The sequence below is a fragment of the Schistocerca nitens genome, chromosome 2 (assembly GCF_023898315.1).
Source record: "Schistocerca nitens isolate TAMUIC-IGC-003100 chromosome 2, iqSchNite1.1, whole genome shotgun sequence".
Lineage (NCBI taxonomy): Eukaryota > Metazoa > Arthropoda > Insecta > Orthoptera > Acrididae > Schistocerca > Schistocerca nitens.
In genome coordinates, this window is record NC_064615.1 from 104537179 (window position 1) to 104551788 (window position 14610).

At 41.6% G+C, this 14610-nt stretch overlaps 1 protein-coding gene across 1 annotated transcript in view; it reads right to left on the reverse strand.

Annotated features, from left to right (window-relative positions):
• The window catches only part of LOC126234859 (sodium/hydrogen exchanger 9B2-like), a 178182-nt gene that overhangs the window by 65831 nt on the left and 97741 nt on the right, over positions 1-14610 (reverse strand). Inside the window, exon 7 of the mRNA XM_049943600.1 lies at positions 7493-7599. Coding sequence (XP_049799557.1) covers positions 7493-7599 — 107 coding nt within the window. The remainder of the gene's footprint in view (positions 1-7492; positions 7600-14610) is intronic.

A 14610-nucleotide genomic window follows, 5' to 3' on the forward strand; every position in this document is an offset into this window, starting at 1 on the left:
GTAAACCACACTTGCTTTGAAAGTAATTGTTTTGGTTTCGTAAAGCCGCAGAAGTTACGCGATTAAGTAATTTTTGTTACTTATAAAATGGAAATTATGTTTTGTAAGGATATAAAATACACGAAGGACTTATACTGAGCGATGTGCGGTTGTAGTTACGTGCGAAACAAAATAAAGAAATAAAAAGAAGTCGTCGGCTCTCAGATGCTCTCTGACACATTCGTTTATATTTCTTTCCCTACCAGTGCTACCTACACCACCGGTAACCCGACGATTTACATCATTTATGTACTGTACCAAAACTACCAAACCCTCGCTTTGGTAGAGCGCTAACGTACCTATAAGACGATAGAAATATCAAGTTTAATAAAAGAATACAGCATCACAAATTGATTGTCCTTTCATCTCACAATGATTTATACACGTTACACGTAAGTACAGATTTAATGAGAGTCAAAACAATTATTATTAAGGAATTTCAGATAATTCAGTTTTTATCGATGTCAGACGAATATCTGATTGCACGTCAGGAATTCGTGTCATTTTTTCCTCCGGTAATCTAGAGATATAATGTAGTGAAAGGTGCTCGTTTATACTAACGACCATTTCTGGTTCAACGCAGTTCTTAGTAAGAGTGCAAATGATAAGCCTGCAATGACACGAGGCGATCGTAGCTCATACAGAGACTTAACGCCACACGCATCAATCAGCTAAGATTATCTTATACTCCTACAACCAATATCCCAAAGATCTGATGTATTTAATCTCCTCCGAAAGGAAATGGACATCGTGGGAAAGTTCAGATAGCGCTGTGAGAGATTTACATTGCAATCTTGATTTTTTTAACTCATAGCTGACCGTTACTTCTCCTCTGTTTATCGTAGTCCCAGTTTTAGTTATAATTTGTTCAGTTTTTCTGGTTCTTAACTTTACATGAAATGGAGTTGTCCTATTACACTTCGGTCACCTGTCTTCTTCAACTTTAATAATACCGTTCCCAACTGGAGTACTGCAACAGCATTTCAAGCAGTGGTTCAGCTAATAGCTTTGTTGGAAAGGTAAGTAGGTTTTAGACATTAAAAACGCTCTCATTTTCACAGATATTAAATTAGGCATCGCTCATTCAAAGATAATTATATGAAATATGTTGCATCGCTCATCTGTAAATAATCGTTATAAAATGTGATATGACTTACATTTTAACTTTAATAAAATTTACATCAGTTAAATTCCGTCGGGAACAAATATTAAATTTGGTGCCTTCGTGAACAGTTTTTCGAATTTCAGTTGCGTTTCGTTTCTTTATACTCTATGGCCGTGTATTCTGTGAGGCGTTGTTGGCTTCTGGAATTGAATATACGCAAGTAATCTGCCTGGAAGAGGCTGCTAGTTGCAGATGATGCTGAAAATTCAATAATAGTAAGCTTCAGATAATGTACGCTACTTGTTGTTGTGGTCTGTGTACTGCAACCTACAGCCATCTGAGTCTGCTTTCTGTAGTCAGCCCTTGTTGTTTCTCTACATTTTTTACTCGTCATACCACGTGGTTATAATTAAAGTGCAGCTACGCACTGAGGCACAGTGTAGGCTGCAAATATCGTATGGAAGAGAAACTTGGTTGATGTTCCAAAGCGTTAACGTGGAACTGATTTATGCTGAAAAGAGGTTAATTCCAATCTTGGCTACCAGTTGCAAATCGGGCCATGTATAGATATGTTTCCATATGTAATGGATTAGGAACCGGGCGTCGGCAGAAAATGTCAAACATGTGAAATTGCATAATGTTGATTTTAGTACTAACCACCGCTTACAAAATTTATTCACTATGAGCATCGGAGACGTCGACGAGACACTATACAGTGCCAGGTATGCACCTGGTGACCAAAATCGGAACTAATTACTTCCAGTGTAAATCGGTTCCGCAATAACGCATTAGAATACCTACTTTGTTTCGCTGCCATACGATAAACACAGCTCACACTGGATCTCTGTGAATAGCTGCAATTTAATTATAACTACCTGGTACTTTAGTACTTCTCTTCATTATCAATTTAATTATTCCTTGTCGCCCCAGGATGTGTCCTATCAACCGATCCCTTCTTTTAGTCAAGTCGTGCGACAGATTTCGATTCAGATCTCTTCGTTGATTGTTCGATCTAATCAACTAATCATTAGCTTTCTTCTGCAACAACACGGTTCAAAAGATTCTACTTTCTTCTTGTCTCAATTGCCTGCCGTACACGTTTCATATCCGTACGTAATGAAAACAAAACTACTGAAGTTTTAGCTTTTCAAAATCAATTAAAAGTTGTTGTTGTTGTTGTGGTCTTCAGTCCTGAGACTGGTTTGATGCAGCTCTCCATGCTACTCTATCCTGTACAAGCTGCTTCATCTCCCAGTACCTACCGCAACATACATCCCTCTGAATCTGCTTAGGGTATTCATCTCTTGGTCTCCCTCTACGATTTTTACCCTCCACGCTGCCCTCCAATACTAAATTGGTGATCCCTTCATGCCTCAGAACATGTCCTACCAACCGATCCCTTCTTCTAGTCAAGTTGTGCCACAAACTTCTCTTCTCCCCAATCCTCATTAGTTATGTGATCTACCCATCTAATCTTCAGCATTCTTCTGTAGCACCACATTTCAAAAGCTTCTATTCTCTTCTTGTCTAAACTATTTATCGTCCATGTTTCACTTCCATACATGGCTACACTCCATACAAATACTTTCAGAAACGACTTCCTGACACTTAAATCTATACTCGATGTTAACAAATTTCTCTTCTTCAGAAACGATTTCCTTGCCATTGCCAGTCTACATTTTATATCCTCTCTACTTCGACCATCATCAGTTATTTTGCTCCCCAAATAGCAAAACTCCTTTACTACTTTAAGTGTCTCATTTCCTAATCTAATTCCCTCAGCATCACCCGACTTAATTCGACTACATTCCATTATCCTCGTTTTGCTTTTGTTGATGTTCATCTTATATCCTCTTTTCAAGACACTATCCATTCCGTTCAACTGCTCTTCCAAGTCGTTTGCTGTCTCTGATACAATTACAATGTCATCGGCGAACCTCAAAGTTTTTATTTCTTCTCCATGGATCTTAATACCTACTCCGAATTTTTCTTTTGTTTCCTCTACTGCGTGCTCAATATACAGATTGAATAACATTGGGGATAGGCTACAGCCCTGTCTCATTCCCTTCCCAACCACTGCTTCCCTTTCATGTCCCTCGACTCTTATAACTGCCATCTGGTTTCTGTACAAATTGTAAATAGCCTTTCGCTCCCTGTATTTTACCCCTGCCACCTTCAGAATTTGAAAGAGAGTATTCCAGTCAACATTGTCAAAAGCTTTCTCTAAGTCTACAAATGTCAGAAACGTAGGTTTGCCCTTCCTTAATCTAGCTTCTAAGATGAGTCGTATGGTCAGTATTGCCTCACGTATTCCAACATTTCTACGGAATCCAAACTGATCTTCCCCGAGGTCAGCTTCTACTAGTTTTTCCATTCTTCTGTAAAGAATTCGCGTTAGTATTTTGCAGCTGTGACTTATTAAACTGATAGTTCGGTAATTTTCACATCTGTCAACACCTGCTATCTTTGGGAATGGAATTATTATATTCTTCTTGAAGTCTGAGGGTATTTCGCCTGTTTCATACATCTTGCTCACCAGATGGTAGAGTTTTGTCAGGACTGGCTCTCGCAAGGCCGTCAGTAGTTCAAATGGAATGTTGTCCACTCCGGGGGCCGTGTTTCGACTCAGATCTTTCAGTGCTCTGTCAAACTCTTCACGCAGTATCGTATCTCCCATTTCATCTTCATCTACATCCTGTTCCATTTCCATAATATTGTCCTCAAGTACATCGCCCTTGTATAGACCTTCTATATACTCCTTCCACCTTTCTGCTTTCCCTTCTTTGCTTAGAACTGGGTTTCCATCTGAGCTCTTGATGTTCATGCAAGTGGTTCTCTTATCTCCAAAGGTCTCTTTAATTTTCCTGTAGGCAGTATCTATCTTACCCCTAGTGAGATAAGCCTCTAAATCCTTACATTTGTCCTCTAGCCATCCCTGCTTAGCCATTTTGCACTTCCTGTCGATTTCATTTTTGAGACGTTTGTATTCCTTTTTGCCTGCTTCATTTACTGCATTTTTATATTTTCTCCTTTCATCATTTAAATTCAGTATATCTTCTGTTACCCAAGGATTTCTACTAGCCCTCGTCTTTTTACCTACTTGATCCTCTGCTGCCTTCACTACTTCATCCCTCAAAGCTACCCATTCTTCTTCTACCGTATTTCTTTCCTCCATTCCTGTCAATTGTTCCCTTATGCTCTCCCTGAAACTCTGTACAACCTCTGGTTCTTTCAGTTCATCCAGGTCCCATCTCCTTAAATTCCCACCTTTTTGCTGTTTCTTCAGTTTCAATCTGTAGTTCATAACCAATATATTGTGGTCAGAATCCACATCTGCCCGTGGAAATGTCTTACAATTTAAAACCTGGTTCCTAAATCTCTGTCTTACCATTAGATAACCTATCTGAAACTGTCAGTATCTCCAGGCTTCTTCCATGTATACAACCTTCTTTTATGATTCTTGAACCAAGTGTTAGCTATGATTAGGTTATGCTCTGTGCAAAATTCTACCAGGCGGCTTCCTCTTTCATTTCTTAGCCCCAATCCATATTCACCTCCTACGTTTCCTTCTCTCCCTTTTCCTACTACCGAATTCCAGTCACCCATGACTATTAAATTTTCGTCACTCTTCACTATCTGAATAATTTCTCTTATTTCATCATACATTTCTTCAATTTCTTCATCATCTGCAGAGCTAGTTGGCATATAAACTTGTACTACTGTAGTAGGCGTGGGCTTCGTGTCTATCTTGGCCACAATAATGCGTTCACTATGCTGTTTGTAGTAGCTTACCCGCATTCCTATTTTCCTATTCATTATTAAACCTACTCCTGCATTACCCCTATTTGATTTTGTGTTTATAACTCTGTAGTCACCTGACCAGAAGTCTTGTTCCTCCTGCCACCGAACTTCACTAATTCCCACTATATCTAACTTTAACCTATCCATTTCCCTTTTTAAATTTTCTAATCTACCTGCCCGATTAAGGGATCTGACATTCCACGCTCCGATCCGTAGAACGCCAGTTCTCTTTGTCCTGATAATGACATCCCCTTGAGTAGTCCCCGCCCGGAGATCCGAATGGGGGACTACTTTACCTCCGGTATATTTTACCCAAGAGGACGCCATCATCATTTAACCATACAGTAAAACTGCATGCCCTCGGGAAAAATTACGGCCGTAGTTTCCCCTTACTTTCAGCCGTTCGCAGTACCAGCACAGCAAGGCCGTTTTGGTTAGTGTTACAAGGCCAGATCAGTCAATCATTCAGACTGTTGCCCCTGCAACTACTGAAAAGGCTGCTGCCCCTCTTCGGGAACCACACGTTTGTCTGGCCTCTCAACAGATATCCCTCCGTTGTGGTTGCACCTACGGTACGGCCATCTGTATCGCTGAGGCACGCAAGCCTCCCCACCAACGGCAAGGTCCAATGTTCATAGGGATAAGTAGAAGTTATAAAATTATAGCCATAGGTGTAGCAAAGGAAAATTATTCGTATTTTGTGTTTCTTTCCTTTTGTTTCTCCTTTTTTTACAGACATTATTTGGTAAAGAAAACGTAGGTCATTTACTGAAAGCAATTTGGAAGCTTATACTCATTTACCTGTGACTCAGTACTGTAGGTTTCTGTTGTACTGTACTTTGCAATAAACTACGACAAACCGCGAGACCGATAGGTAAAATAATAAATCTTACCTCAATGTTAACACATTGTAAACATCTTGTGGCTACTGTACGGCAGTTTGTTTTGAACAGTAGTGCTGCTGACAAGATGACTCTAGCATGTGCTGTTATTTATATGTATTTGACGATGCTGGTGCTGATTTTGCTTTTGACATATGACGATGCTACTATTGCTGTAGTACATTAGGACATTGTTTTTATAAAACAGTTCTGAAGATGGTCATTATAGACGGAAACCGGTAATCTGTTGACAAAAACTTTGTGACCATAGCCGTAAAGTAAAGGAAATTTAAACACATAATTGACTAACACCTGCTGGACGCAAGATTTGAATCTTGAGCCCACGTACAAAACTCGTGCACGTGGGTCAGAACACAGACTATTTGACTAGAGTTGGAATGATCGGTGGTGACAGACCGATAGAATCAATTGCTGCACGGGCGGCGAGCTACGTCTTCTACTGACGTCACATGTTCCACATTTCTCATCCACGTTTGGGGATTTCCCGACATCCGTGACGCCATGTGTCTTTCATTACATTACTTGTCTGAGCGTCACCTACCTCACTTTGGAAGTTTTTAAACCTTAGTAAGAATCACTCTGTAAATGGAAATTCCTTGAGACAGAAAGAGTCTTATAAACCATTTGAGGACTAAGAGCGAAAATTACGAACTCCTTATGAGGTCATTGAGTTGGGGAAGCAGCTAGAAGAGCAATAAAGAGTCTGAAAGTGTACTTCCCTCGGAGAATGAATGGAACTCAAAGAAAGCCTTTTGCTAATGTGGAACCTTATCTTCTCCCGGAATATAAAATGTTCAAATGACTTATTAAGTCCTCAGCCGCCGCTGATGTGAGAGGTGGCCGTTCAGTCGCTTTCAAGGGAAAACTGCGCCGAGATAGCGATGTGAAATGAAATTTAAATCCTCTATAGGCGGGGCTGCGCTGACCTTGAAAGGCATATGCCGAAAGACAACGCGTCACCACACAACCAGAGATGACTAACGTCAGAAGTTATCAATAGTGAATATTAATTACCAATGGGTGACGCAGGAACACTAACGCTGTATCTCTGATCTCTGCCGACTGACAGGGGGGGGGGGGGGGTTGCAGGATTCCAAGCAGAGTTTGAGCACTTACCTCCATTTATATGTATGTATAAGGTCACCTGCTAATTTAATGTCAACTACTTTCTTAATAATAATATCCTAAAATCTGGGAGTGCGTGCCAGAATTGCCATGTTATATAACACAGGAAGACCGGTACCAGGGCAATGGTCTACAATAACAGATTTGCTCGGTTGTTGTGTGTGGCTCTTATCCTCATTATACGGTCTTTCGCGGTCCTAATGGTCTGACCAATGTGTGATATGTCACAAAACCAAGTTCATAGTCTACGGACCCTAAAAAAAGGCCCTAATCTAAGATGGTGGACGAAGAAAGGCACTTCATTCCGTGTTTCTGCAGAATGCGACCGATCCTGTTGGACATGCTACCTGCTTAATGCAGTAAGACCGTGAACTTATGTGCTTTTGTGCTGTTGCTAATTCTTACAACGCTGGTTTTTTTTTTTGGGGTGCGACAGCAGTAAGTACATTAAGAAAAGGATAATTGAAAAATCCAGTATCATTCAACATCATATGGAAGTAAATCTCCTTTGCATACTCACGTCGGCCTTCTCGGGGATGTACTTGGCGAGGAAGCCCCAAGCGATGCCATAGCCGATGCCACCGATGACGGACACGGGGCACTGGGCGATTTGGTACGCCAAGCTGCCTGGGAAAGAAAGAGTGCGAGCTGGTGTTATACAGCCGCAGCGTCTGATCAGCTTTGCTGTCCCCTCAAAATGAGTTTTCTTGCAAACCTTTTTTGAAACGCCACAATTCAAAAATAAACTTGAAATGACTATTAGTAAGTAGGGTAAAAGCAATATGGAATATAACACAGACTCAAAACATAAAATCAGAAAAATACAGGGTGTATCAAAAAGAATCATCCGATTTGGCACGTCTATATTTTCGAAACTAATAAACATATACAAAGAATCTTGTTTTTTGATGAATAGGAAACTCAAAAAGTTATTTTATACCTTTTAATAGGTGTTCAATATGCCCCCTTTGAGATATACGACACATGTCAATGCGGTATTGAAATTGTTCCCACGCTGCAGCGAGCATGTTTTGAGTTACAGCTTCCACAGCTGCTGTTATAAAATGTCTCAGTTAATTCATTGTTGTTGGTAACGCAGGCGCATAAACAGAGTCTTTTTAAAAAGAAAACCACAAGAAACAATCACCTACCGTCAGGTCCGGTGACCTTGGAGGCCAGTAATGTAAAGCTGAATGATTTGGTCCAGTGCGACCGGTTCATCGTTCAGTAATCCTTTGATTTAAAAATTCCCGCACTTCCAGATGCCAGTGTGGAAGTGCCCCATTCTTTAATTGAAGTCGTTCCAATCAGTCTCCAACTGTGTTAAAAGAAATTCTCAAGCATATCGGGATATGCGCTTGCTGTAACAGTGTTCTTGGCAAAGAAAAATGGATCGTATACCTTTTCTCATGAAACTGCACAAAACACATTAAATTTTGGAGAGTCCCTCACATTTTGTACAACTTCATGTGGTTGTTCCGAACTCCATATTCCCACATTATGATAGTCACCTTTTTATTTAAATGGAATGTTGCCTCGTCACTAAACACTAAGCGTGGAAGAAAACTATCATCCTCTACTTTGCCAAGAACGAAATTACAGAACTCCACACGTTGTGTTTGTCACCTTCACGAAGAATGTGCAGTAGCTGAATTTTGTGTGGTTTCAAATGTAAACGTCGACGCAAGCCAGACGGACATCGAGGGCATGTTGAGCTGTCGAGCTGCACGGCGAAAGGATTTCTGCGGACTCCTTGTGAAACTACGGCGGATGCGGTCGACGCCTGTGTCGGACACTCGGGAACGGCCCGGCGATTTGCCTTTACACAAACAACCTATTTCTCGGAATTATTCGTGCCATCGTCTAATGCTCTGTGCTGTAGGATGATCCACTCCATAGCTAGTACGAAAGTCACGCTGAACAGTTATTACTGAGTCGCACTGCGCAGAACATAGAACACAAAACTGTTTCTGTTTCGATACCGTTTTTACTAGACCTAAGTGGGCACACACTGCTGCAACCTAGCGGAAACCATATAAAACTCGAGAGTTTGCTATTACCAACAGTACCTTGTTCAAGCATATGTTTCAAATAACATAATAGTTATGATTTTTTTTTTAAAAATCTGATGATTCTTTTTCATGCACCCGTTATTAAAGCTGATTGTATGTTTAAGTCATAACTGAGATATAATACAGGCGATTAGTATTTTCAACCATTATCGGCTGTCTTTAAATCTATAAGAGGCGATCAAAAATTTTCCGTTTAAGGGCGTTGTTGCAAGGTATATGTGACGTATCGCGACTGCGATGCGGGTTGCATAAGTACCGACACGAAGGCAAGGGATTAGTGTGGTATTCGTATTTCCGCCGTGCGTTTGATACATGAGGAACCGTGCACTATGGCGACGTTATTATCAAATATGTCCAAAGAGGATGAACGTGCTGTTATTCTTTTCTTGGTTGCCGTAGGACAACACCGGTAGACATCCACCAGAGAATGAAGAATGTGCGTGGGGCAGCACGTCTGCCGAAAAACACCGTTGTGTAATGATGTGCTAATCGCAAGTGGGAGGCACTCCAGCACCTACCCCATAGTCGTGATTTCTCCCCATATGGCTACCATGCCTTCGGTCCCTTGAAAAAGTACTTCAAGGGTCGACGATTTCTATTGGACGAGGTTGTGCAGCAGGCAGTTACGGACTTACGCACGCAGCAGGACACAATGTTTTACTAAAGGGGTATTTTCAACCTGGTGCATCGGTGGGATGATTGCCTCAACGCTCATGGCGATTTTGCCTGATTGGCATACCGATTGCGGATTTACGGCGTTCGAACGGACACTTTTTGATTGCCCCTTATACAAAAAATGGAGAGGGACAAGCTGTCCTGCTGTTAGATTAAATGTATACAACGTTCGAATCATTTACTTAGATCAGTTAACCATATCTTTTCAGCTTTGTTATAGTGTAACGTGTCAATATCATCGCCATATATAGGTGCCGCTTACTAAAATACCTGTGATAAACGTTCAGAAAGGTACCTGGCATCTCAGTAGAGTGTAGATGGAAAGTTGGGGAAGAACTGAGAGGGGTATGCACATGAAGCTACCTTTCGCTAGTGTATATTACATTGAGGCACGTTTTTTCATGAAGGTTAACAAGAACGGTTAAAGAAACCACTCAGAAAATGTGAAATCTAAAAATAGTTTAAAACGTATGTACATATACAAATGCATTAAACTACTGTCTATTTTTATGAAATAGAAGGACAGCTTGGCTCCTGAAGATAATCAATAACGGCCGAAACGTATAATCACCTTTTTTTTTAAATCGCAACCCTTATTGAAATAAATAATCAGCTATAACTTTCAATTAGTTGCTGCATCTCTGCACAAACATTAAGTCTGCCTTATAAAACGGATTAATAAAGCAATCGCAAACAATACAAGAAATTTGCTTCGCACGATTACAGTAATATTTATTGTTTAACTTCCTCCTGTGATTTTCGTGACAGAAACTCAGCAATATACTAAATGAGACAAAGAAGGAAAAGCTTCAAAAGAGGCAACAACGATCGTATATGCATCTACATCAGGGATGTAATATAACAAGTAATAACTGAAGGAAAAGATATCCCAGTCACAGTTAATAACTGGCGTGATAAGTCCTTCACCATTCAGGAAAACAGACTGAAATAAATATATTTAATCTTTAACGAATGTGCACCGGCCATGTGGATAACTGGAAAATGTACTGAATTCTGGTCGCTGAATTACCGTGCAACAATTTCATTCAGCGGTATACACTGAAGTGCCAAAGAAACTAATATAGGTTCAAATGGTTCAAATGGCTCTGAGCACTATGGGACTCAACTGCTGAGGTCATTAGTCCCCTAGAACTTAGAACTAGTTAAACCTAACTAACCTAAGGACATCACACACATCCATGCCCGAGGCAGGATTCGAACCTGCGACCGTAGCGGTCTCGCGGTTCCAGACTGCAGCGCCTAGAACCGCACGGCCACTTCGGCCGGCAAACTAGTATAGGCATGCGTATTGAAATGCAGAGATATTTAAACAGGCAGCATTATACGGTGCTGCGATCGGCAAGTGTCTGTCTGGTGCAGGTGTTAGGTCGGTTACTGCTCTTACAATGGAAGGTTATCAACAGTTACGTAAGTTTGAAGGTGGTGTTGCAGTCGGCGCACGAGCGATGGAACACAGCATCTCCCATATAGCGATGAAGTGGGGATTTCCCGTGTGATCATTTCACGAATGGGCCGGCCGGGCTGGCCTAGGCACTACAGTCTGGAACCGCGTGACCGCTACGGTCGCAGGTTCGAATGCTGCCTCGGGCATGGATGTGTGTGATGTCCTTAGGTTAGTTAGGTTTAAGTAGTTTTAAGTTCTAGGGGACTGATGAGCTCAGCAGTTACGTCCCATAGTGCTCAGAGCCATTTGAACCATTTCACGAATGTACCGTGCATATCCGGTAAAACATCAGAACTCCGGCATCACTGTGGCCGTAAAAAGGATTCTGCAAGTACAGAACCAACGGCGACTGAAGAGGATGGTTCGATGTGACAGAAGTGCAACCCTTGCGCAGATTGCTGCAGATTTCAGTGCTGGACCGTCAACAAGTGTCAGCGTGCGAATCATCAACGAAACATCATCGACATGGGCTTTCGGAGCCGAAGGTCCACTCGTGTACCCTTGATGACCGCACGACACAAAGCTTTACGCCTCACCTGGGCCCGTCAACTCCGTAATTGGACTGTTGATGATTGAAAACATGTTGCCTGGTCGGACGAGCGTTTTTGCAAATTGTATCGAGTGAATGGACCTGTACGGGTATGGAGACAACCTCATGAGTCCGTGGACCCAGCATGTCAGCAGGGGACTGTTCAAGCTGATAGAGGCTCAGTAATGGAGTGGGGTGTGTGCAGTTGGAATGATATGGGACCCCTGATACGTCTAATACGACTCTTAAAGGAGACTCATACGTAAGCATCCTGTATGATCACCTGCATCCATTCGTGTCCATTGGCACTCCGACGGACTTTGGCAATTATAGCACGACAATGCGACACCCTACACGTCCAGAATTGCTACAGAGTGGGTCCAGGAACACTCCTCTGAGTTTGAACACTTCCGCTGGCCACCAAACTCCCCAGGCATCAACATGATTAAGCATATCTGGAATGCCTTGCAACATGCTGTTCAGAAGAGATCGCCGACCCCTCGTACTCTTACGGATTTATGGACAGCCCTGCAGGGTTCATGGTGTCAATTCCCTCCAGCACTACCTCAGACATTAGTCGAGTCCATGTCACGTCGTGTTGCGGCGTTTCTGCGTGCTCCTTGGTTCTTCAGTGTATGCTGAATAAGAAATATACAGTAAGCATGACTCACACGGTAGCGGAAACCACCAAGGGTTCATCCTTGCCCTTTTAATGGCAAGTGAGCTACCAGTTCATCAATATCGTGATGCACTGTCTGCGGCGAACTGAGTCTCTGCCTTGATGGCAGCACCAGTGAATAAAGTTAGAGGCTTAGTAATGTATTTCCTCTATCATCGCCACAAATACTTGAATCCATTCTCCCCCGTAACTCTCTCTCACTCACACAAAAGTATAAGAGTTGAAATTTCACAACGAAAAGAAGACTTCGTTACTAGAAACTACTTCGCAGGAATGTAACCATCACAGGTAACATTACGCTGACAAAAATACAGCCGAGCGATATGGCACTCTGAGAGGGCACTAGACACGTATTCGGGAGGATGGTGGTTAAAACCCATTTGGACATTCAGATTTAGTTTTTCCATTATTTCCATAAATCGCTTAAGGTGAATGACCGGATAGTTCCTTCCCCATATTTCGCCATCTTAAATCCCACATTTCCGTCTAATACGACATTAATTATAACTTAATAACTCAAGACGGATCCTATCAACATATTTCTCTTTAAGTCACATTAAGTCACAAAGATCTTTTCTTTCGGACTCGACTCAGTAGCTCATTATTAACTAAATGTCTAAAGTTCAGCTTTTTTCTGTAATACCAGATTGCAAAAGTTTCTATGCTCGTTTTCATTTCACTTCGATACAAGGTTACATTCCATACAAGTACTTCCAGAAGATACTTCGCAACACTTATGTTGGATGTTAACGTGTTTATCTTTTCAGAAAAGTTTTTACTGTTATTAATGGGCCGAATTTTATACCTTCTTTGCTTGTGACACATTCAATTATTTTGCTGCTCAAATAGGAAACTCCTCTTCTACTTTAAGTGTACCATTTCCCAGTATATTTCCCCCTCCCGCTCCCCTCCATCGCCTGATTTAATGTGTTGGCTTTCCATTACCCTTGCTTTATTTTTCTTGTTATTCATCTTATCAGCTCTTTTCAATGCACTATGCATTCCGTTCAAATAATCTTCCAAACCCTTTGCCTTGTCTGACACACGCGCAATGTCATTGGCAAAACACAGAGTTTATATTTATACTCTTTGAACTTTTACCCCTTTCCAAATCTCTCCTTAATTTCCTTTACTGGTTCCTCAATGCACGAATTGAGTAGTATTGGGCACAGTTCTCAACTCTGAATCAATCTTCGTTGCTGCTTCCGTGTTGTGTTCTTTGACTCTCATAAGTGCTGTCTGCGTTTTGTGCATTCGCTCTCTGTATTTTACTCCTGATACCTTCAAAGCTTTCAATCAGAACTGTAAAATTTTTTTTTTATTTTGCAAAAGCTCCAAGTCCTCGTTTGTCTTTCTTCAGTCTTCCATCTAAAGTAAGTCGTAGGGTCGATAGAGCCTCCCATATTTCTAAATTTCTCTGAATCCAAACTGATATTCTTACCTGGTCGGCTTATACAAGTTATTCAGTTCTTCTGTAGGTAATAGGTTTTACGGATTAAAATGTTAAATTGTGGGTACAGAGTACATGAGAAGAGAAGTGTAGTTACATCTGAACAAGGATGATTGACAGAAATAGTCCTCACATTGCTAAGAATGACAACTCGGCTGAACATCTTAAACCTTGTAACCCATCCACTAGGACGAGAAAACCTGATGGATCACAGCTCTTATATTGCTTGAAAGATCTAATTACGATATCGGCTGAAGTGAAGTAGGGAAAACGTAGGTGTAATAAATCATTTGGTCGACGTGGATTTGTGACGCATCCCTCCCAAAAGTGAATTACATGTTTTCCAGCCGCATGACCTCATTCGACGAAATGCCGAAGTCACATCGAGGTAATACCACGATTTCTGCGTAGCATTTAAGTGCTTCAGAAGTACAGGCTATCAGTCAAGGGTAAATCTGACCACGGCTATTCTGAAGCCTTTTCATCGTTCATTGTGTAAGATGTCATGTGCACTTCGCGGATTAGAAAACTACAGCCATTCAGATCTGTCACCGAAGTATTAATACAGCCGTAAGGCCAGGAAGTCTTTTATCCGTCCGGATACCCGTGCGTGTTAAAGCGCCAACTACAGGAGGGGGAGGTGCACCGGCCCCGAAGCTGCGTCTGGATCACGGGGCTTCGGGTTCGATTCCCGGCCGGGTTGGGGATTTTCTCTGACCGGGGACTGGGTGTTTGTGTTGTCCTCATCGTTCTCATCATCATCATCAT